This window comes from Scylla paramamosain, chromosome 2 (assembly GCF_035594125.1).
Source record: "Scylla paramamosain isolate STU-SP2022 chromosome 2, ASM3559412v1, whole genome shotgun sequence".
NCBI classification, from domain to species: domain Eukaryota; kingdom Metazoa; phylum Arthropoda; class Malacostraca; order Decapoda; family Portunidae; genus Scylla; species Scylla paramamosain.
In genome coordinates this window covers 10,172,501-10,197,983 of record NC_087152.1, presented here as the reverse complement: position 1 = coordinate 10,197,983, position 25,483 = coordinate 10,172,501, and the positions used below count along the sequence as shown (strand labels likewise).

General features: G+C 41.6%; 1 protein-coding gene across 2 annotated transcripts in view; it reads right to left on the bottom strand.

Annotated features, from left to right (window-relative positions):
• Nucleotides 1–25,483, bottom strand: part of LOC135109702 (uncharacterized) — a 97,278-nt gene that overhangs the window by 8,161 nt on the left and 63,634 nt on the right. For both annotated transcript variants that reach the window (XM_064021281.1, XM_064021273.1), the window contains exons 5-20: nt 13,853–13,997; nt 10,955–11,174; nt 10,042–10,818; nt 9,282–9,683; nt 8,812–9,008; nt 6,933–7,085; nt 5,933–6,085; nt 5,152–5,440; nt 4,921–5,030; nt 4,202–4,418; nt 3,542–3,700; nt 2,876–3,010; nt 2,096–2,738; nt 1,756–1,901; nt 1,482–1,629; nt 322–1,190 (exon numbers count right to left, since the gene is read on the bottom strand). In XM_064021281.1, the coding sequence (XP_063877351.1) occupies nt 322–1,190; nt 1,482–1,629; nt 1,756–1,901; nt 2,096–2,738; nt 2,876–3,010; nt 3,542–3,700; nt 4,202–4,418; nt 4,921–5,030; nt 5,152–5,440; nt 5,933–6,085; nt 6,933–7,085; nt 8,812–9,008; nt 9,282–9,683; nt 10,042–10,818; nt 10,955–11,174; nt 13,853–13,997 (4,763 nt within the window). The remainder of the gene's footprint in view (nt 1–321; nt 1,191–1,481; nt 1,630–1,755; nt 1,902–2,095; nt 2,739–2,875; nt 3,011–3,541; nt 3,701–4,201; nt 4,419–4,920; nt 5,031–5,151; nt 5,441–5,932; nt 6,086–6,932; nt 7,086–8,811; nt 9,009–9,281; nt 9,684–10,041; nt 10,819–10,954; nt 11,175–13,852; nt 13,998–25,483) is intronic.

The following is a 25,483-nucleotide window of genomic DNA, read 5'->3' as shown; positions in this document are numbered from 1 at the left end:
TAGTTTAAATTTGTCACTACTTAGAAAAGTTTAACGAATATTAAAAATAAAAGCCAAGAGTATTAATTTGCTACTGTATAAACTTTTCCGGATAGAAACCACATTTTTATTAGATTGATTGTGATTTTTCTGAGAAAATGCTTAACAATGTTCTAGTGTTGATAATAAGATCTTAGCTAGTATTGGTCTCAGCATATATTATAGGAAACCAAAGTGAAAGTTTCCATAATTGTAAATTTTTGCTAAACAAAAGTTTCCGAGGTAGACTCCTAAGAAAAGAAGTGAGGAAATATTTACATTACTTAAGATTCTAACACTCACTTTGGCTCCTGACAGAGATGGGAACTCTGTTAGTAGATTGAGGGTTGTGTACATGTTGGTCTGGGGATGATAAAGGGTAAACTCAGTGACAACTGCACGTGTGACATTATTATCCAGCCAGTTGCTTCCTTGAAGTAAGTACAGCATCAACACTGCACCAAACTGAGAGCTTGACAAGGCTTGTTTGTATGAGGTGTAGCTGTACTGGCCGTACTGTCCATGAGTGACTGCCAGGAAGTGAACATCCCATTCATATTCTTTATCTTGACTGGAGTCAAATGAAAATAAGTGTGGGACATTGTCTACATAATCAGGGAAACAGTTTCCAATTTTCAACAAATCTGCCAAAGATCTGTTGCTGTCAATATTGAATTTGCTTGCTTCACATTCCTGTGAACTGCTGTCATACTTTCTGAGTCTAGGCTGTCCAATGATGATGCTATTTGAGTCACAAAAAATTTTATATGCACTAAATGATTCATCATGATTGCTGTATGTTAATGCAAGCAGTTCAGTGTAGGCCCAGCTCCACCAATCATCCTTGGATTTGATATCATCAAATGTCAAATAATCTTTGTTCAAGGTTTGCGTGTTTGTATCTCCATCTTGCACATAACGAGCCGAATCCAAGCAGGACCCATTTTTCAGTGAAGACAGGATGGCTTCATTCAATGTGAAGCGTGTGTAAATATTCTCATTGTTGGCAATGATTATTAACACTACCAAAAAAACAATATGCCCAAGAGTGTTTTGGAACAAGCCATACACCTTCTCTCTTCGAATCTCTTTTTCACGGCACTTGAGTAAATAGTCTTCACTTGGAGGATGTGCTGATCTGAGTTCTCTTGTCCTCTGCCGCTCCTCCAATACTGAAAAGGAAATAGTAAAAATTCAAGCAGACTTAAAAGGATCAAGATATATAATTAGATTATGTTTATTACGTGGGTGAAAACATGTGGGTAATGATATTCTAAAGATAAATACTTATGACCTGATATTAGAATAGGTCTGGATAGGCAATGCTTGGATTAACAACAGTTGATGATGAACTGGTATTGATATTATTGATTGTTAAGTATTTAACTATTAATTAATTCTATTAAGTAGTAGTAATCATAATGTCAGAGAAAATAAAATAATGTATCCAGTACTATTCTTACATTTCTCATCACTAGTGTCTGGTGTTGTTGGTGTCTGTCTTTGTAGAGCAGTTTGGTAGCGGTTCCAAATATCTACCACTTGATCAAGAGGAACAGTGATGCAGGAGCTGATGCAGCCTCTGCAGCCAAGCCACCGGTACACACACACCTGCCAAACCACATGCAGTAAGTAATTAATCTTCTAGGCCATGTTTTCTAGTGTAAAAATTCTCCATTGCCCATGCTGAGATATACTGAACATACTGGTACGCAAACATACATAAAACCAACTGACCTTATAAAATGTGTAAATGATGACCACAAGAGGCTGCATGATGAACACAGAGCAACACAATGTCACATATATGATGTGGATCCACAGTGCAGCATAGTCCATGGGCATGCCAGACCCATACACATAAAGCACCATGCAACACAGGGCTGGGTGGAGAATGTCATAAGTCAATACAACTGTTGAAGACAAATCATGCTTTTACAATAATAACAGCCACCATTACCCAAGAAACTGCAATTTCATGGCTTCTCTGTACCAATAATAAGTTTTCATAGATTTATGTATTAAATGTTTTTTCTTAATGCAAGTGGAAAAAAGAAAGGAAAAAACATAAACTTACCAACAAAGATGCAACACATAATCCATCCAACACACTGAGAGAAAATGAATGTTATGCTTGATGCAACTCTCAGGTCATCTCTCTCAGCTTCCTCCTCATCATCATAATCTTCATCTTCATGAACTTCCCAGTCTTCTTGTATGTCTTGCTTACTTTTTGCCTTACTTCTGGATGCACAACAAGAGCCCTGTGTTCTTTTAAACTTTGGCAGTACCCGAAAGAAAGGTGCAGAACATTTTTTGTCACTTGTTTCTGGAGGTTCATCTATTTCATTAGGTTCTGTCACCACTGAAGGGTCAGAGGGCAGTGACTCTGGTTGAATAGTGGTAATGCCACTATCGGACTGAGACACCCTAGATGTATTTTCCGAACTGGATCTTGGTCTTTGTGTGACTTCCATGTTTTCTGCCTCTAGGTCCCGAAGCAAGGTTGGATGAAACATTTCTGCTCCACTAGATGATACTTCTGTAGATAAACTCCATTTTCTTAAATTCCTCCATATTTCAGCTTGAGGATCATAAATGTCTTCTTCATTATCACTGGGGATCTGGGTAGACTTTGTATCACTTGTGCTTGTTGCACTGTCTGATTTACTGGCCCTTAGTGTGTCCAAAACAGCTTTGGCATTGTATTCTTTTTCCTCCTGTTGACAAAGATTTATCCATTAACATTTGAAGATAATAACATGAAGTTTTCATGACAGAATTTTCAATAATGTATGAAAAATATTTATCACCCAATATCCAAGCTGCTTTCCAAATGAAATGCTGTCATACTTACCACTTTATTACTCATCTTGAATATCATCTCCAGCACCCACTGGACCGGCAGCAGGACCACAGCAATGATGACACCAAAGTAGAGTGACTCAATGTGCATGTCAGGCACCATCATTGTGTGCTCATTGTTGATTCTCTAAGGAATGGTTAAATATTACTTAAAGACATTTCACATGAGATGATACATAATCTTAAAAACTTCCACTGATTTTAATTACAAGGTTTTAAACTATTAGAATTTTCATTTGGTTGACTATCTCCCACACAAGTCAAGATTGGCAAACAAGAAAAGTAGAATGCAGTGCCTCATATAGCCAAATTATGATTCTAATTAATGTCTAAAGTTTAATAAATGGCAGCTGAAAACATGTCAAGAGTGTAATGGATGACATTCTCTGCTATTTACTTGAATGGCAATGGAGTTCATAGCTGTATCTTTACTCAACACTTGGCATTGCTATCCATTCTACATAAAGAAAATATTGTCACTCTAAATTAGATAACCTCAAAGGCAGAGGAGGGAAAAGATGTCTGTTGTTAAATATGCATATATATAATGAGTGACAAACTACAAATTCAATGTAAGACAGAGCATTCACTGAATCCATGTTAAGTGCAGATGTCCATACATTTAAGGCCACAGTGGTAATTCAGAAGATAAACCAACCTTCACAACGCCAAGTGACACAGTGCCTAGGCAGAGACACACAATGAGGCAGATGGTGAGGCGCTGCAGGCGGTAAAGCTTGGCAGTGCTGGAGGTGGTGAGTAGTGAGGTCCACAGCATGTGTTCACTGGCATACTGAGGCAGGAAATGTTCAAAATCCTGAAATCAAAATAAACAAATATGTATCAGTTCTTGTGACACAACCTTGGTCTAATAATATATTGTGTAATATATCTGTATGAAATTGTAAAAAATTATAATAGCCAGCTGTAAGTGAAATGCATATTGGAATTAGAAAATTTTCAATAATGATCATGATATTTACTGTAATCTTCTTAACATTCATAACAACTGAAACACATGACAAGAACTGCCATGGTGTTGAACCTTCAGAATGTCACCTAAGGGTTCTGGGGTTCTGTTGTGCAAGGATGAAAGTTTGTTATCTTTGGAAAGAAGTAATTTTCTCTATCCTGGTATCCTTTTGACTAATAATCAACAGATGAAGTACTATCCTAATAGCTCCACATTAGAAAGTAATGAGTTGAGATATTAGTACCTCTAAATAAGAAAACAATACTTTGGTAATTTAATAACTTTCATATAAACCTTACTGATTGCCACACAACAAATGTAATGTATGAGGAGATTCACACCTACCTGCATGAATGTTGTTGGGCTCTCCAGAGTTATTTCTCTTTCTACTTTGGCATCTTCTGCCTGGACAGAAAGCCAGCGGTAGCATGGATAGATGTAGATGGCTCCCAACACAAGGTCTGCAACACTGGTCTCACACACAAACCAGCCTGACTCACTGCCACCACTGTTGTCATGCCACACCTGAACCTTCAGAATGTCGCCTAAGGGTTCTGGGGTTCTGTTGTGCAAGGATGAAAGTTTGTTATCTTTGGAAAGAAGTAATTTTCTCTATCCTGGTAGTTTAAATTTCCAATTGTTTCTGGATACTAAAAATGTAATCATAGTTACTAGAGGGACCCATGGATATACCACAGTATGATACGAGTAATTTAATTGTTACAATGTTTGATATGCGTGCTTAGGAGGAGGAGGAGGAGGAGGAGGAGGAGGAGGAGGAGGAGGAGGAGGAGGAGGAGGAGGAGGAGGAGGAGGAGGAGGAGGAGGAGGAGGAGGAGGAAGAGGAGGAAGAGGAGGATGAGGAGGAGGAGGAGACCACCTTAGCTTAAGATTAAGGTACAGTCTTAGTAAATAAAATATTGAAGCTTCTAGGAGCCTACTTTCCTCTAATACCAATAATTCAACAGCACTTCACTTTTATCTGTTTTTTAATACAACTCAGCTGATCATTTATTTGATGAGAAAGCTATGGATGACACTACAATATTATTCTATGAACTTACGTCAAAATAAAGGTGCAGAGAGCACCACGAGTAAATAGCTGACCAGTCTGCTTGCTCTGGAGTTCCCGAGTCTCACTCATGCCATGGGTGCCATGCAGGATGGCATACACCTACAGGAAAGATGGACACCTTAGTAGGGACCGCCTTTGATTATATGATTGTATAAGTATTCTGTTTATATACATGAATACTTTTTTCACTAGAGCTTTACGTATAGTTATGTATATGTACCTTTGATGTGGTTCCAGCATTCCACTGTGTGCCAGTCTTGATGGTCAGTAAGTATGCCCACTCGTGCTCCAACTTATTGTCACGGAGCCAGATGTTTCTTCTCCTGAGTCTGTGTCTATCTGAGGTTTGCACAGCTAAGGCTAAGAGAAAGTAGATCACCAGGAGTAACATTATGAAGTACAAAGCAATGTAAGTTTCATGAAGCATCATTTCATTGACATCCACCTTGCTTTCTTCATCCAAAACTGGTATGGTCTGGGCTCCATACACTGTGTATTTAGAGTTGCATCTGTAATGGAGAAAAAAAAAAAAACTTGAATGATTCAACAAGGCAAATTTGAAACATAATAATCTGATTGCCATAATTATGTTATGCTATTCATACACGATTAATAATGCAAAGTAAAGAAAATAAATTCTAGCTTTTGTGGCATATGGTCTGTTCTGTATTTATGACATTAATTTCTTTTATTTCTCTCTTATTCCTTCATCCCTGAATCTTTTAACCCTAAGTCTCTTTCTGTCTCCATTCATTATTTTTCTAAGCTTTCATCTGTCAGTAATTTTTATTTTCACTAGTAGGTTATAAAGATTAGATTTTTCAAATATACCTCTCATAGCTTTTACATCCAGTTATCTGCTTTCACTCTTTCATCCACAGCCAATCCTTTTTATCCCTTTTGCTCATCTTGCTTAGTGTCAAGATCAATCCATTCATATACAAAAATCACCTCTCAACTTATACTTCTATCATTAGCTGCATAGAATGCTCTGTACACACCTGCATGTTGTGTAGTCCCAGGAGGACAATTTACTGTTGACAGAGCAAGGTTCACTATCCCATTGGCTGCCGTCCCACACCAGACAGCGAGACCACCATGCACTCACTTTGAAGTCAGCACCAATCACTGTGGAGGATGTGTTATATCTCCCCCTAGAAAGAAGATAATGTGGTTACTATTAGAAAGAAAATATTACAGTTACTATTAATCAATTGCTGTGAAAGATAATGTTGCATTTCTCTCTGGAAACAGATTAATGCAGATACTATTAGGCAATCACTCAGGAAGAAGTGTTTTATCTCCCACTAGAAAGAGATTAATGCAGTTACTATTAACCTTTATTGGCATAACAAATGAATGTTTGTCATAAAGTAGTTCAGAAGTGACAATGAGTCACTGGAAGCCATCAATGTTTAATGAAAGAATAAGAATGATAGTGAAATGAACCTATGTATATTGATAATCAAAGACTACAATACATAAAAATTTATCTCTACCCTGTTATCCTTTCATGAATTCCTTCATTAAAATTACACACATGAATATATCTTACTCATCAGTTTTATAACCTTCACTCCCTCAGCATCAAACAATACCTCATTCCTAACAGAAAAATGTCTCTCAAGTCCTGATACAACCATTTTCAGATTCTAGTTATCATGAGCATGTCACAAATGTCTTGCCTTTACATTTAGGACTGATAGTGTATGTACTTCTACCTCTACAATCATCTGTTTGCTTCAATGTCAGTTTGCTTTCATTTAGATGACAATTAATTTTCTATGCAACTACTATCACATGTACTATTGTGGACAGGATATTAAAATGCAGTAATCAAATTGTAATTGGCTGCTCAGTACTTCCTGTGTATGAAAATCCTAACAGACATGAACTGTTCAGTTCTTTTAAATAATATCACCCATTTATGTAATTAAATGTCTAATACTGAAATGACTTGCTGAAACTTCACCAGATGTACATGCCTTGAATTCAACTTACCAATTATTTTCATAACTATTTTTGTCCATGATTATAAGAAGCTTCTTGCCAGTGGACAATCCATTTTGAGGAATGCTCAGCATCACTGAAGGCTCTACTGTGGCCATTAGTTCCTGTTTGTATAATGGGTCCTTCAGACTTTGCAAGTCATTACTGCAAAATAAGAGAAGAAATGCTTAACAATTATTTGCTACTAATAATGGGAAGGTGCTTACATATATGTACAGTATATCAGTTTTAATGGGGACAGACTTTGTCAACTTGTGTATAAATTTTTAATAACAAAAACTCCAGTTTTTATGAGAAAACTCCTCTTGAGCCTGATCTGATGGTAACTTCAGCAACACTTTCCATCATATTTTATTCAGTTAATTTGTTAATTTATTTTACTAATGTACTCAATCCCAAGTCTCCTTATCTTCACATTTATTGGACCATTTTTTACAGTAATGCATACATCTCATACTCTTCACACTCTTTTCAGCATTCCTCAATCTCCTGACATAAGGGTTTTGCATGAAAGTCTTACACATACTGACAAATTTTTCTCTCGTTGACAAAGATGTAATGATGTGAGATGTATCCCCTGTCAATTTACACCAGCATAACAAAATGTAATACACATATAATTCTTACAAACAAAAGATTTCCCTCATCAAGTAGGAACATTTTTTGCCAATATACACAATTAGAAATAATAAAAAAGACTTCAGTAATCAATATGATATAGTACAGTGTAGAAGTCACATGCTTTTTCTCTGATTCAAGTGTACATGTCAAAGGTTAAGGAACTTTCACTGTCATCCCCAAAACATTTGTTATTGTAATGAAAATAATAAAAACTTTAACCCAGTGCCTAGCAGTACACAATATGAAAACACAATTACACTGTCTCAGCTCAGTACTAACTTTCTGCTATAAAGGATATTAGTAAGACCCAACCAAATTACATAAACGTGATATTAGTACTTTTGTATTATTCTTTCCTTTACAAATTTAAGACACCTAACTTTACATCACAAAGTCTCTTTATGCAGCTATTGTATGTATTATATTACATTCACACATGATGCTGTATTGAATCTACAAAAAATATTCTATACTGCACTTCTTTCAACATACTATTTCCGGTGTAATGCTTCTCTTCATCAGTGAGCTGCCTTGCCTTTGAAGTGAGAGTCTTGCTGAGGAGTGTGCCTGACCTCCACACACCTGAAACTTTGCTCACCTAATAAAGCGAACAAAGGTCCAAAGCAAGTCTCAGGTGGGGGATGGTCAGGCTTTATCTTTCTGAGTTGCAGGATGAACCAGAATCTTGCTGTATGTCCTCCTTTAAATATCTTTGACTTGTTTTGTGATAAGTGAATTTTTCTTTGCAAATGTAGGTACATAAGTTCTTTTCCTTTTGCCAAAGGAGTTCTTTCTTCTGCAGTCATTTGCGACTTCCTAAACCCCCTGAAGCTTTGCTCAACGACTTGTAATACATGGCTGGGCAAGGTTCCAGGAGGGTAGGCTGCTGCATATTGCTTCTTGGTCAGTAGATTATCATTTATCAACATATCCACAAGTGGTAAATATTGGTCCAAACTTGTGAGATAGATTTTCAGACTGATAAAGTTGATGATGATGATGATGACAATGATGATGATGATGATGATGATGATGATGATGATGATGATTCATCACATAGACAAATACAAATGAAGATATAGTGTGAGATGGAAGATAAATTACTGTTTTTACATAAGAACACATAACAGAACACAATGCAATACTACAACTACTATCTAAATAACTTAAATATAAGAGTTCGGTACATACATAAGTCTTATGATGACACTATATATACAAGTGGAATAAAATTGTGAGCGAGGCTTACCAAATGAGCACAACAGCTGCCACTGGGTACTGGGAATTTAGGACTCGGGTCACTTCAAGGAGGACGTTGAAAACAAGTGGCCGCTGCTCGTTCTCCACAACAAACTCGTAGACACTGAGGGATTCTGGGGAGATCATGCCGTCCCTGCGGAAGTTGTAGTCTTGTCCTGCACGCTTATACGAGTGTCGGAGCCTTACCTGAGGAGGAAGATGTGTTGTGAAAAGGCATGAATATTAGAGAAATTTGTTGTTAGAAGGCAAATTATGACATGAAAAGTCTTATCTAAAACACATTAAAACACATCAAATTCTTTTCTTCTTCCTAATTTATGTACATGCAAATATTACTAGTGCAAGAGTGAGTGAGAGAGAAGGCTTATAATGAATTAGCTGTAGTACAATGACATTCTCAAAAAAATATAGATAAAAAAAAATTTGCATAATTTCACCAACACAAGAGAGCGCAATTACCACGACTTCCTGCCTCACATCACGGATCAAGTTGATGCTGAGGTAGATGACCTCTGAAGTAATTGGGTCAAGTGGCAGGTGGAAAGGTGACTCTGTGTGCACCAGTGCCTGCACCAGATGCTCCCCATACACAACACTGCCAGCCTCAAAGAGGAAAGGTACAGTGTTGTTCCATTTGTTGATACTGTCAGACACAGCCCAGTAGCCATAGAAGATCAGAGTGTTGGTAGACCAGGTGAGAGGCTTTTCTTCCATGAACCGAGCACTTGTCTCGATCTCCATGATGTTCAGCAACTGAGTGATGATGTTGGTGGTCATGTCAATAGATGTGGTGTTGTCATCATAAATCTCCGTTTGTTTGTCCAGCATGGCTGAAGTCAGGATGAAATATTCCTGTGCGGCCTGAAATAGCAAATATTGTGTTATATAAAGAAAAAGGGAAATATCTTTGTGTTATTAACAAAAACATTGTTTTTTATCTAACATATAGTCAAGTACATAATAGCATCCATAACAGTAATGTGCAGCTTAGCTAAAAATAGGAGCTGAATATGTGTTACAGAACTATAAATCATGTAACAGAAAAAAAAAAAAAATATGGCAGCTTGGAAGTTAATGATGCTTACACACAGGAGTACATGAGGTATTATGCATGATTTTGAAAGTAACAAAGCATATGTGGTAAATGAAAATCCAGGAACAATCATGGAGCAATGAATTTCTATTATAGACACTGCACAGGAGAAAACAGTACACTTACCTCTGTTCTAATTTCTGCAAAGTAGCTGAACCACATCCTTTCAGCTGCAATGTTCATGGCTGACATGACTCTCAGGTAGGTGGTGCTGGAGATGTTTTCATTAGCATCAAGAATGACCTGGAGAGCCGTTAGAGCTTGAATAACTTCCATTTCATCACGCATTGGATTGCTCACTACTTTCTCAGCTAAGTGATCTCTTGCACATGATTTCAGTAAATTGACTTTAATAAACAAGGTAGTGCTTGCTTTCTCATTTGTCTCCAGAGAACTAGGACTAGGAGTTCCTTCCAGTATGTCCTTGCAGCTTGTTCTATAGAAGAGCATGGTTAGAATGTTGTCAAGAACTGTCTGTGTTACAAAGGAAGGCTTGAGGATGTTGAGTTCCCATGCCAAGGAGCGCACCTGCTGCAGCAGCAAGGGTGGACTTTCATTCTCTATTGTGGAAATTTCTTGGAAGATCAGCAGGACACCATCACCACTGATGGATCTTGGTGGAACTATCAGTGCTGGAAGATCTGGATATTTGTAGGACACTCCTTTCCCATCAATGGCTTTTACTGATATATATATTTTGTAGTCATTTGAATCCATGCCTGGTGGAAGTGTGAAGTCAAAGGAAGTTCTAGCACCGTAATAAAAAACAGTTCTGAGGCCCAGGGACAGGAAACGATAGCTCCACTGCAAGATCTCTGGGTAGAAATGGCCCTCCACATCACTGCATGAGGCACGGAAGTATGATCTTTTGGTCTTAGGAAGTGGAATTACTTGACAGTGTTTCTGTAAATCAAAATAATATACTTAGAATAAAAATTCTTATCAGGTTCAAATCATTATATGCGACTGATTCTTGAAACTTTCAATACCTCCTTTGCTAATAATGAATCAACAGACAACGGCTTGAAATAATACCAACCAATGTGGGGGCTGGAGAAAATTCAATGAGTTGCTCGGCACTGCCTGTGTTGTTAGTGAGAGTATTGTGGGTGTCCAGGTAGAGGGTGTACATCTGACTGGTGACGAGCAGATCCATGTACAGAACCAGCACCGAGTTGTGGATTCCTGTCGAGGTGAGCGACCCGAACAGGAAGACATTGATTTGACTTTCATCAGTCACGAACCGGTCTTGCGTCTGCCTGTGCCAAGAAATAAATAAATGTTATGTAATAGTGATTTCATCATCTCTTGCCTCTAACATTACATGGATAGGATGAGACACCAATCTAAATCTGAATAAATGTACAGTACCTTAAAGAAAAAAAATCGTTCTAATAAGTATGGCTATGTTGGTTAATGAATGAAATTTGCAAGCTCTCACACTAGTCTCCACACATCTCTAAGCATTGTCAAACACATACAAACACCAGGCCAGTTTCTTACAGTGCAAAAGTCTTTCCTACAAATAACATGGCACTCACAGCCACGTACAGATAAGTATTTCCAAAATTGTTAATAAAAATTGCATAAATTATCGCTGGGATTATATATATATATATATATATATATATATATATATATATATATATATATATATATATATATATATATATATATATAATCGAAAACCTTTGCACTTCCACCAGAACTAATTACAAGTACTGAAGCTTGGAGGCCGAAATTTTGGAGAGAGAGAGAGAGAGAGAGAGAGAGAGAGAGAGAGAGAGAGAGAGAGAGAGAGAGAGAGAGAGAGAGAGAGAGAGAGAGAGAGAAACTTTGCATGTGACATAAACACCAAAGTGGCACCATAAAGTGCGCCTTGCTAATCTCTCTCTTTTCTCTCTCAGATCCCCCTAGTGTGTAACTTATTCCAGCCATCTCCCTAAGCTCAGTTAGCGAGCTCTTCGGGGACCGCATACCCCAGACAACAGGGCTTTCACACTTCATGAACTACGTAGAAACCGCTGACAAAGTTCCCACAAGAGAGCGCCCGTGTTGTCCAGCAGGCGAATATTCAAACAGCCTGCCTCCGTTGCGTTGGCGTCGGAAACTTCCCGCAATACACTGACTGGGTAGTTGCCTTTTCTTTCTTTCTTCATAATAGTTACCGTGTTTATACAGGACTTGTCTTAAAGCTGAGCCTGGCCGGACCCGCAACAGTCACGCAACGCTATCCGGATATCGATTTGTGGATAACCAACACCGCATGAAGGAGAAAAGAAAGAAAGAAAGAAAGAAGGAAAAAAGAAAACTTGATGATACGTAATAGGATAAGATAAAAGAATACAACATTTATCTAACACACACACACACACACACACACACACACACACACACACACCACACAGAGAAAGAGAGAGAGAGAGAGAGAGAGAGAGAGAGAGAGAGAGAGAGAGAGAGAGAGAGAGAGAGAGAGAGAGAGAGAGAGAGAGAGAGAGAGAGAGAGAGAGAGAGAGATTGCCACCGAGCTTAGCATGTCTCCTTACTCTTTTCCATCCTTCTCACCACCACCACCACCCTCCCCATCTCCATCACTCTGTCCCCGAACAAACACGGGACACAAAGCAGAGCCCTCGGCGGGACACACACACGAACATAATGGAACAATTTCAACAGTCTTTAGAGCAAGCCAGAACTGTTCATCCCCGGGCCATTGTCGCGGGTCTAGGGAAAAGAGAAGGGTGTGTGCGTTTCACCTGAATAATGCATTGAGTCCTGGCTGGAGGGAGAGGGAAGGAGGGAGGATCTGGCCCTCGCCGATACAAAAGCCTAGTCAAATAAGAGAGAGAGAGAGAGAGAGAGAGAGAGAGAGAGAGAGAGAGAGAGAGAGAGAGAGAGAGAGAGAGAGAGAGAGAGAGAGAGAGAGAGAGAGAGAGAGTCTGAGTTTGTCCAAAAAAGTGAACTGTAGTGTGAAACAAGTAGTTTATAAAAAGAATAATATATAATTAGATGCGGAACCAGAAAAAAGAAAAAAAAAAAAAAAAACTAAGGGAAGGCTGGCCAGGCAGGCAGACGGTAAACACCAAAGCGGACGAGGGGGGGAAATTATTGAAGACTCCAACACAAAAATTGAATACAGCCTCCACGAACACGAAAAGTTTCAAACTCTGCATGAGAAGGGGGGAGAGAGAGAGAGAGAGAGAGAGAGAGAGAGAGAGAGAGAGAGAGAGAGAGAGAGAGAGAGAGAGAGAGAGAGAGAGAGAGAGAGAGAGAATAGGGAGGTAAGAAAAAGTGTATTGTTGTGGGAGAGTGAAAAGTGAAGTAGCAAGTTTTGAGTTTCGATTAAAAAATTTTCCCTTTTGGTTCAACTGTCTGCAGCATAACCAAGCCAAACCTAACCAAGCCAATCCAAGCCAAACCTAAGCAAATCTAACCAAGCCAAACTTTAACCATCTCTAAAACAGGCAAGCCTAACCAAGCCAAAGTTGACCAAACCTAGTACAACCAACCTGACCAAGCCTACCATTACCTAACCTGTATATAACTTGCCTGAGAGTTTTTCGTTTTGATATGTTGCCTCACGAGCACATTCAATGGGGTTAAAATCTTTTTTAATCATCATTACTTTCACTGTCATAACGGCTGTACATGTATAATCTAAATTACAATGGCTAGAATAAAGTATAAATTTCTCACGAATTCGAGGATTAATTCCATTATACAGGTAACATACAGTAGTAATTATGCATTCCGCTCTTTTTCCTTCCCAGTTCCTTGGTATTGTCCTTCAAAATGCAATCTCTCTCTCTCTCTCTCTCTCTCTCTCTCTCTCTCTCTCTCTCTCTCTCTCTCTCTCTCTCTCTCTCCACGCACGACACCCATTTCCACTTCACCCTACGCTCCTCAAACACGGACAACACTTCCGCGGCGTACTCACTTGGGCATGATGGAGTCGCTGCTGGAGTTCCCGAGGGTGTTGGCGATGGTCTCACTGATGCTGTCGGCGGAGGAAGCCACTGCGTCACACTCCTCCCACTTCTCACGGCGGCAATCCATATTAGGTAACCTTCCTTTGTTCTGCACTGTAATGAACGAAAAAGAAGAATTGAGTGACTGAATGTTGGGGTTTGAGAGGTGTAAGCAAACTCTTTCTACACACACACACACACACACACACACACACACACACACACACACACACACACACACACACACATACACACATATACACACACACATACACACATATACACACACACAAACAACACTTTTTTCAATAAATACTGTAAAGGTTCTGAAGAGTAGAATTGAGTGACTGATTGTAGGTAAAGGATGAGTACGAGTATTTAAGCTACTACTATTCCTCGTATTCCTGGCTAGCTTGCCTCTTTCTAGCATAATGTCAAGGGAGTGATATTAACACGTGAATATCGAAGTAGCAACAGGGACGAATAGTAGTAGTAGTAGTAGTAGTAGTAGTAGTAGTAGTAGTAGTAGTAGTAGTAGTAGTAGTAGTAGCAGCAGCAGCAGCAGCAGCAGCAGCAGCAGCAGCAGCAGTAGTAGCAGCAGCAGCAGCAGCAGCAGCAGCAGCAGCAGCAGCAGCAGCAGCAGCAGCAGCAGTAGTGGTGGTAATGGTGGTGGTGGTGGTGGTGGTGATAGTGGGTGGGCTCATTTATGTTTTTCTACGTACATCTTACTTTTATTTTCTTTCGAGTTACTTGTTAGAGAGAGAGAGAGAGAGAGAGAGAGAGAGAGAGAGAGAGAGAGAGAGAGAGAGAGAGAGAGAGAGAGAGAGAGAGAGAGAGAGAGAGAGAGAGAGAGCTGTATAAGACTTTTACCGGAGGGGTCACAAAAGAGCCAGGCGTGAACTTGTATGCTAAGGCCTGAACTTCATAGCTTAGGACCAAACTTATTAAAGTCGGAGGCAGAACTTAGCAAAGCCGTAGCAAAGCCTACAGACAGACAGGGAGGGAGGGAAGGGGAGATGGGGAAGGAAAGAGGGAGAGGTGAATAGCAAGGAAGGAGGAAAGGAGGGAAGAAAAGCAGTATAAGAATGTAAAGAAATAGAGTATGTGAGGGAGAGAGGGAAAGAAAAAAAAAAAAAACATTTTACAGACAGAAAAGAAATAACTTGAAAATATTATCAGTTTATGTGATAATTAGTTTTTATTTTATTTTTCATAAAAATAAGAAAGATTTTAGCTCAAGTCGTGATATCCAATGGTACAATATAGATATCTTCATTACCTAGTGAGTGAGCGATTAAAGACAACACAGAAGGAAGGGAAAAGAGGAGGATGAAAGAGGGAATGAAGGAAGAGACGGAGGAACGAAGGAAGGGATGATAAATGGAAGGGATGATAAAAAGAACTAGGAAGGAAAACTTTGGTAGATTCACTTTAAACCCATTTCCACGACGATGACGACGACGACGACGACGATGACGAAGAAGAAGAAGAAGAAGAAGAAGAGGAACAGGCAGAAGAAGAAGAAGAAGAAGAAGAAGAAGAAGAAGAAGAAGAAGAAGAAGAAGAAGAAGAAGAAGAAGAAGAAGAAGAAGAAGAAGATTAAAAAGAAGACGAAAGAGGAGGACGAGGAAGAGGAGAAAGTGGAAGAAGGAAGAAGAAAAAAAAGTGCAGGTGAAGGATGGATACTTCCTAGTACTACAGCGGCTGTCTAACGTCCCATTCCCCATAACCACCACCACGTCCACACCTCCATCACCACCACCGCCACCACCACCTCCATCATCGCTGCGTGAGTGGCGAGACTTGCGGCTCTGGGCTAATTTCCTCTACGTAATAGATACCTTCCGTTCTGGCCCGCGAGAGAGAGAGAGAGAGAGAGAGAGAGAGAGAGAGAGAGAGAGAGAGAGAGAGAGAGAGAGAGAGAGAGAGAGAGAGTGGAGGGAGGAGGAGGAGGAAGGGAGGGAAGGACACCCAGTTCCCTCCCTCCCTCCCTCTCTCCGCGTCCCTCCGTCGTCTCATCATCCTGTCACCGCCTCTTCTCTGTATGTACTATATTATGAAACACTTTTGCGCCGCACCTCCACTACATTCAAAAGGCTCTACTTGAAGTTATACAGGTTTTTAAGGGTGTTTTGATATGTCTACTGACAGATTAACAAGATTTTTATATAAGTAACAGGAGAAACACTCTTGAGAGCCCAGCTAATCATCTCCGTGGCTTTTAAAATAATCATGGTGAGAATAAAGAGTACGGACCATCGTATAGCTCTCACCCTCTCTCCCCATCGCCATCCCACTAATACCTACTCGTGCTTCTTGCGCCTTCTGTCTCAGGTCACCCACACAGTAGCGGTCTTAAGTAAGGTAACTTTTCGCAATGATCTCTACCGCATTTAGTTTTTCTTTTACTCCTGCGTCCTCTGATACCAAGAACGCTTGTCAGTTGTCATATTTTGTGGGGAGACTGCTAGTAGTGCATCAAAGAAGCTAAGATCAAGGGAAGACACAAAGTATAGTAGAGGTGAATGCAACAAATAACTCGACTTCTAATAACGACAGTACATACAATTCTGGTTCTATTATAAAGGCTTATAAAGGCTAACAAACAGCAACAATGCCTTACGTCCTTTCTAGGCTTTTTGGTTACATTGCTGTAGAAGAGATACGACAGCCCAGCTAAAGGCTCCACTGATAACCATTATGACTAGACTTCCGTAGAGTAACGACTAGTAGAAGAGGTAAGATAGCTCAGCAACCATGATGATATTAACGCTACAATAATCACGATAATGATAATACACATCAGCATTGTCAACTCGTCATTCAACATCACTTGCACACGGAGCACTCTCGTCTACTCACACGCGTAAATACATGTTTCTGTTTATCTACTTTATTTATTTTGCTTCCCGCGTCAGCTTAGCGGTCGGGGATCTCGCCATCAAAGTCGGGCTGGAGTGCAGAGCAAACACTGCCTTACTTTATACTACTTTATGCACGCGGACGGAAATGACTCGAGGCTCGGGTAATTTTCCGCTCGAGCAGCAAACGCCGTAAAGCCTTCCACTCTCTGTAATGCAGTGTGCTACGTGTGTGTGTGTGTGTGTGTGTGTGTGTGTGTGTGTGTGTGTGTGTGTGTTTAGAAAGGTTTTCGGTGCGAACTTTTCTTGCTTTGTAGAAATAGGTTCAAATCTCTTTGAGTTTACTTAGTGCCTCAGTGGAAAAAAAAGCAAGTTTCGTTGCATGCTACAATATACTTGTGTACTAAAGTCAACAGTTATCAGTCTTTTCTCAATCTTAACTTTTTTTTATAAAAATTAATGAAACGAAAAGTAGATTTACACTGATAAACAACGAAAGCAAATCAGACTCTTAGTAAGTTCTAAAATTCAACTATAGCTTATATCTATACTCAGAAAAGAAAATTATCACAAAAAAGGACAATCTACACGTACCAATAATAATAAAAAAAAAGAAAATAAAAAATAAATAAATAAAAAATAAAGGAAGAAAATAAAAACGTGGGAGAAAAAAAAATGTCCCAGAAGACGCCAATAAAGGAAAGAAGGAAGGAAGGACGGGAAGGAAGCAGGGTGAAGGTGGGTGAGAGGAGGAATAAGAAGTGAAAGGGAAAGAAAGAGGCAGTCAGGATGAAGCCGAGTTTGGTCACGCGGAGGGCAACAGGTGGTGGTGGTGGTGGAGGTGGTGGTGCATGCTGGTGAGGAGCAAGAGGAGGAGGAGGACTATGACGGCAGCAAGGAATCATGTACTTTCTGTAAGAACGATTGACTGTAAATAATTAAATATCGAATGAATGAAGAAATATATACGAAAATACTTCTATATAGAATTGTATATCAGTTGCAAGAATAAGTAAGGTATTGTAAATCGACTAAGAATAACTGTATAAAAAACTGTGTACTGCGATCAGTCCGAATATTCTGTATGTATGAAGATATATACTAGAAATTATTGGCGACTTTAAGGTAAGAACAAAGTGACAACAATATTTATTTGAGTCCCGCTCTTACAAAATTAAACGGGTCAGTGGACGTTAGCTTCTTTTATTTTCTTTCTTTTCTTTTCTTTTCTTCCAATTTCTTTAATCTATTGTGGTGTTGCAGTTCCTAATACGTTTTCGTTTCTGGGTTTTCATCAAGGAGAGACAAAGCAACGGTAAAGGTTTCATGATTTCTTTATATTTTTATTTATTTATTTACTATTAACACGCGCGCGCGCGCGTGCGTGCGTGCGTGTGCGTGTGCGTGTGTGTGTGCGTGTGTGTGAGTGAGTGTGTGTGTGTGTGTGTATGTGTTTTCAATTTTTTTCTTAATTCTCTTTCCTTACTCTGCCGCTTTTTCTATTTTTCCACTCACTCTTCGTTTCTTCTTTCACAATCCTCTTCCTCCTTCATGCTCTCACTAAAGCCTTAAAACCCTTTATCTTTCTCTCCATTTTCTCAGTTCCTCTCTCCTCCATTCTCCCCATCCACTTCAGTCCCCACCAAGCCCTCATCCTCCCTCGCCATAATCAATGTCCACCCTCCCTCTTCCATTCCCGCAGCATCCCACGCTTCCCCCTTCCATCCCCTAGCTAGCCTCTATTATTCCCACCACCATCCAACGTTTTTCTTCCCCAGCACAACACGCCCACGCTCTATCCCTGCGTTTACCATTTACCGACCATTACCACATCTCCCTTACCAGTCTCCCTCTCCCTCTCCCCCTCTTCCGATCCGACCACCCTCTCCAACCTTTCATTCTCCCTCGCCACACCCTCCCCGACCTCGTATCTCCCACTATCTCAGGGGCAAACGTAGGGAAAATTCGGAGAATGGCAAAAGTTGGGCAAGACAATTGGGCCGTGCTGCGCGTCCGACAACTTGGGCAATAAAAATTGTCCGAGAGTTGCGCTATCGCCTGGCGTCGCCTCGCCTTCCGCCGGGCAAGCACGAGGGCTGGCTGGACTTTACGGTTTAGTTCAGGAGTTGTAGCGTCGCGGGGAAGGAGGGATGAAGAGAGAGAGAGAGAGAGAGAGAGAGAGAGAGAGAGAGAGAGAGAGAGAGAGAGAGAGAGAGAGAGAGAGAGAGAGAGAGAGAGAGAGAGAGAGAGAGAGAGTAGGTAGGAGAGACACGGTTTAGCCTCAGGAACCGTCCAAGGAGAGGCGAGTAGTGTGTACAAGAGTCTTCTCTCCCTGCCTCGGCCTAGCACAGCACGATGGGGCCTCGGGTGACCCGGCTCTGCGCGGCCTTTCACTTCCCCTTCCTTTCACTGGCGACCGGAAAGGAAGGGTGAGACGCTGCCTAGACTCAGCTACACTAGCAACACCTACACATGCGAGACTTTCAAGAATAGGTATGGAGACGGAAAAAAAAAAGACGACAATTACAGAAGGATTAATATCTAAGTATATTAATTAAGTGTGGACTATGGGAAAAGACACGATGTTTTCTTTCCTCTCTTTGGTCACCGCAAGAAGACTAAGGATAGACTCAAAAGGGAACAAGCTAAGAAAGGATGGACAGTGATAAAATTCTGAATGAGTAGAAGATATACTAGATAATTTCCTCTTCTGTTCTGTGTGTGTGAGTGCTATAAGGAGGAGGAGGAGGAGGAGGAGGAGGAGTGAAACTAAACTTGAGGCAGGACTCTCCCCACTACCTCAAACGGACAACTCGGGATAAATTTCGTGTGTTGAGTGTGTGTGTGTGTGTGTGTGTGTGTGTGTGTGTGTGTGTGTGTGTGTGTGTGTGTGTGTGTGTGTGTGTGTGTGTGTGTGTGTGAGAGAGAGAGAGAGAGAGAGAGAGAGAGAGAGAGAGAGAGAGAGAGAGAGAGAGAGAGAGAGAGAGAGAGAGAGAGAGAGAGAGAGAGAGAGAGAGAGAGAGAGAGAGAGAGAGAGAGAGAGAGAGAATCAGGTTTACGTATAGAGGGAGCACCAACCTAATGAGTGTTGGTGGTGGCAATGGCGGTAGGAACACACTCAAACTTTCCCTCTCTCCCTTCGCTTTAGGGACAAACTCTTGTATGAGTACTTCAACTTGTCACCTTAAATATACACTTATTCATATACTACACACTTCTCTTTAACAAACAGGGATATACACGACACATCGCCCCCCCAACACACACACACACACACACACACACACACACACACACACACACACACACACACACACACACACACACCCATTGGCGGCAAATATCGCATGATTTACCAAGCAGCTTACTGACTAAGAGGAAAAAGATTTACATTTCCGAGTCAACGTGCAGGCGACGCTCGCAGGGATGGAGTGACACAGCGAGACGAACGAATAGTACGTGGCAGGAGAACGAAAATAAAACTCCGCAACGCGACAGACGAAACGAGAGAGAGAGAGAGAGAGAGAGAGAGAGAGAGAGAGAGAGAGAGAGAGAGAGAGAGAGAGAGAGAGAGAGAGAGAAGAGCACAGCATCACCAGAATATAATAATTAATCAAGCTATTTTTTTCCTCTCCCTCCCTTCTCCTTTATCCCTTTTCCTCGTATCCATTTCCTTTTTTTCAGACGGCGACTCGCGGATAGCATCGGCAGCTCACGCCCGACGCGGCGGCAGCGGGTCGTGACGGCGCTGAACCCGCGGGGAGCAGCTCCGGCGAGGCGTGGCTGCGGGACGGAGGCGGATCACGGAGGCGGCTGCGGTGAAGTCGGTGGTGAGGCGAGGACTGTAACATGACGAGGAGTAGGAGGAGGAGGAGGAGGAGGAGGAGGAGGAGGAGGAGGAGGAGGAGGAGGTGATGAAGATGGACGAGATGGAAATGCCTGGATGAAAGACAAGGACGATGAAGTAAACAACAACAAGATTGACGACGACGGCGGCGAAGACGACAACGAAGGAGGAGGAAGAAAAGAGGAAGAAAAAGAAGAGAGAGAGAGAGAGAGAGAGAGAGAGAGAGAGAGAGAGAGAGAGAGAGAGAGAGAGAGAGAGAGAGAGAGAGAGAGAGAGAGAGAAAGAAAGAAAAAGAAGAAATGGGAAGAGAGAAAACATAATAGACATAAAAGGGAGAGAATGAGGAAGGTGTGGGTGTTTGCGATGTAGATGTAAACGAGAGAGAGAGAGAGAGAGAGAGAGAGAGAGAGAGAGAGAGAGAGAGAGAGAGAGAGAGAGAGAGAGAGAGAGAGAGAGAGAGAGAGAGAGAGAGAGAGAGAGAGAGAGAGACGCCTCCTACAGGAAAGGAACCAAAGGGCAAAGAGCTATACACATAGTGACTTTTAACAAGGACGTGTAGTCATTACTTCAAGAGGAGGAGGAGGAGGAGGAGGAGGAAAAAAAGTGCAGCTAGCATAGAGACGTGAGGAGGAAGAAAAGAATGATGATGAACGGCTGAGAGAGAGAGAGAGAGAGAGAGAGAGAGAGAGAGAGAGAGAGAGAGAGAGAGAGAGAGAGAGAGAGAGAGAGAGAGAGAGAGAGAGAGAGTACACGGCATACCCCCACAGAAAAACATTGAGTAAAGCAATCCGAACACAAGTCATCAAAACGAAGAAAACTATCAGAAAAAAAAAGCACGCAGGAGGAGGAGGAGGAGGAGGAGGAGGAGGAGGAGGAGGAGGAGGAGGAGGAGGAGGAGGAGGAGGAGAAGGAGGAGGACATTGTATATGCTAATGTTATCGAGTGCATCGGCGTCGGCCTCTTACTCGTGTTGGTGAAGTGTGAGGTGAGGGGATGTTGGGGAGGAGGGGGGTAGCTGATCCTCCATTCCTTCCCCCCTCCTCCTCCTCCTCCACCACCATAGGATCTCCACACTACTTCACTTATACCTCTGTAATGCTATTTCTATTATTCTCCACCAAGCTCCTATTTTGTTCCTCTGTGTGTGTGTGTGTGTGTGTGTGTGTGTGTGTGTGTGTGTGTGTGTGTGTGTGTGTGTGTGTGTGTGTGTGTGTGTGTGTGTGTGTGTGTGTGTGTGTGTGTGTGTGTGTTCCCCGGATATATGAGGAGGAACCGTGAACGTGTGAGCTTCAGTTCGTGACATGGAGCTTGTCTTCCGGAGCGAAGACGTGATCGATACAGAGGGAGGAGCCCACCCTACACCATAACCACCACCACTACTAAGGTCGACGGTCGCAAGTACTGACACCCCTTCCTTTCCTTACCTCTTTCTTTCTGTTTCTCCCTTTACACGAGTGATTAACTTTCTTGTCTATGTATTTTTTTCCCCTTAACTCCTTTGGCTGCTAATGACACACTTTCATTCAAATAAGTCTAAAATCTTTATTACTCAACAAAATTAAGACTATTATAATCATTATATTTTCAATAAACCTTAATTCTAATTCCCCTCCGCATCATTTTCGTGACTACCTATATATTTTCTTCCATTTATCCCGTTATTTATTTTTTCTTTCTTTCACCTATTCAACCGTTTTTTTTTCTCTCTTTTTGTTCTTATTCGCCTTTTCCTCTTCTTTCCTGTTCATTTCTAACATCCTCTACTTTTCTTCCCTCCAACGATCTTATCGTCTTTCTCTTTCTCCGCCTCTTCTATTTTTTTCTTTTTTTTTTCCATTTACTACCCTTTCCTTTCTAATGATGCGCTATTCTTTCCCTTAATTTTTATCATCTTCCTTCATCTTTTACAACATGAATAAAAAATGTACCAGAGTCATTCCCATGCACTCCTTCGCACTTAATTCTCTCTCTCTCTCTCTCTCTCTCTCTCTCTCTCTCTCTCTCTCTCTCTCTCTCTCTCTCTCTCTCTCTCTCTCTCTCTCTGTGTGTGTGTGTGTGATAACTTACTAGCTTCTTCCTCTCCCTCTCACTCTGGCTTTCCATTTTCGCTTAAACTTTGCTCTCACTCCTGGAGCCGCTCAACCTTTCCGTCTCTCTCAACCTTCCCTCACTCGATCAAGCTCCTCGTCAGACTCTCCGCGTCTCTTTGAACTTGAAGCATCTTTTTTTTTTCCTTTTTCTCTCTTTTTTTTCCACAGCCATTCCAGCTAATTTAATCATGTCGCTCAATTCCTACTTAATATATTTATTTTATTTCTCGCTCGTCCCCCACTCCTCGTTTTCTTTTTCCTTCACAGCGACACCTGGAAAAAAGCGACTCCTCCTTCTCTTCTTCCTCCTTCTACGTCTTCCTTTTACTCGCTCCCCTTCAACGCTCTCGCCTCGAAATGGTAGCCAAGTTCCTCCTAGTCCCACTTCCGCTGACACTTTCTCCTCCTTCAGCGTTCTTCCTGATGCTACCCACTCATCCACGCCCGCCCTTCTTTCTCTTTCACTTCCCTCCCTCCCGCTCTTTTTTCTTTTCCATTTCCATAGCCCTCTCCAAACCCGCGCGCTTCTCTCCAATCTCAAAAGACAAGGAGGAGGAGGAGGAGGAGGAGGAGGAGGAGGAGGAGGAGGAGGAGGAGGAGGAGGATCGATGACAGTGAATGGTACAGTAATTCCTCAGTGGCCTTCTCCCTCTTTCTCCGCTCTTAATTGCTACTCCACTTCACCGAATCGCTCTTAATAGTCCAGAGCCGCTCCTTCCCTTCCCTTCCCTTTTCTTCTCTTAGCTGGTCTGGAAACGTACCAAAGAGTGAATTTTCAAATATGCATAAATTTCTTTACTCTGTTTTTCCTATTTTTTTTTTTTTTATATACTCACTCTCTTCTATCCTTCTCCTTTTGCTTATTCAATGAGAAGAAAATCGTTGTTTTTGTGTGTCTGAGGGAAGGATAGAAATTACTACTACTACTACTACTACTACTACTACTACTACTACTACTACTACTACTACTACTACTAACTACTACTACTTGTACTCTTGCTACGATGAGGACACCAACAAGTTTCAAGCTCCCATGTCGTGAATTTTTCCTTCAGATAATGTTCGTTGCTCATGCAGTCGATTTCTTGTCCATTCTGTGCCGCCCCGACCATCATGAGCCAATACCACAGTCATTTCTATTCAATGATCGCTCTCTCCACCCCCACCAACCCTCCCTCCACCACTACACCTCGCCATTTCCAGCACCCAACCATCACCCCACCACAGCAGTCACCATCACGACTCTTCTCTCATACTGAATCCTCTCACCATCACCACCATCACCACATCTGCTTTCCGTCCATTCTCACCGCAGCCACCATCATCACCAGGACAGCGGATCCGAGCCAGCCCTACTGTTTCCAATTTAGGGAGTTTAAGAAGAGCGGACACAGGAGGAGATTTGCATTATGCATCAACAGTGTGAGGAGGAAGAGGAAGAGGAAGAGGAAGAGGAGGGGGAGGAGAGAAGTGGGGCGGGACCAAGAAAGGAAGAGAATGGAGGGAAGAAAGAAGCTACAAGCGCAAGAGACAAGGCAAGGTGGCATATGAGGATGATGGTAATAGTAGAAAAGAATAGGAAAAAAGCTGTATGGGGATGAAGAGGGGAGACAGACCATTCCCCCTTCACAACTGAACTTTGCACAACTCTGGACACCTACCAATAAGCTGCCAATTCCCAACACTTTCCCCACAACACTGAATCTGATTTTATCCCCACGCGGCACGGCTCCGGGAGAAACGGGACCAAATTGGAGGAAATGGCAGATGAGGAAACTCGACCTAACCGGGACAGGGAAGGTTTGTGGGATTGTGACTCTGAGTTTGGCTTTTGGTGGCGCAGCGAGAGGGAGGGAGGGAGGCTGGGTCAGGCGGTGCTGTATGGGGAGTGTCAGGCGAGGGGATGTGAGGGTGGAGGCGTGGGTTATGCAAACGCCAGATGGGTGGAGCGAAGAGGTATTGATAGGGGGAGGATAAGTGAGTGGCGGTGATGGGTAAATGGGAGATAGTTTGTGTGGAAGAGAAGAAAGAGGAGGAAAGAATGTATGGTTTTAGTATTCTTGTCCTGCTGGTGATATTTTCTTAAGGTACATTGTTGGATTCTTGCTAAAGGAAGAGAAAGGATATGAAGCATAGTTATTACGTAAGTACGAGAATGGTGTGTTACCAGATGAAATCCACGAGTGTGTTATCATGCAGTCAGGAGCCTCTTGTTTGCAGCGGCCGAGTGTCAAGGGAAAGAGCGAGTCACGAAGCCTTGAAGCATTCGTGACACACATAAACACACGCGCAAAATCATATACGAACATGATACTCGTAATTGCATGAACAACTAAATACCAAGGAATAAAAAAGAATATATCACTTAAAACTTTAAAAGAAGGAAAATGTGATGAAGGGAGACCGACAGGATACAATTAACAAAAGCCATTCAAAATTTTTCTGAATGAAAATATTCGTTTATATACACATATTAACTTATTAAATATATCTCTTACCTTTCCTCTTCTCCATTTACTCTCTCTCTCTCTCTCTCTCTCTCTCTCTCTCTCTCTCTCTCTCTCTCTCTCTCTCTCTCTAAGGAGGGTGTGTCAGACTAGATTTATCTCCACCATTACCATTCACATTTAAGGAAGACCCGCCCCCATCTCCTTCCCCTTCCCCTTTCCCGCCCCCTACCCTTCCCTTCCCCCTCCCCTTTCCCTCTCCATCCCTCCCTCACGCCCATTTCCAGGTTGGTTGGCAGCGGCCGGCAACATTTATCAACCAATACAAATAAAATACGCTGCCAACATTCTCCGT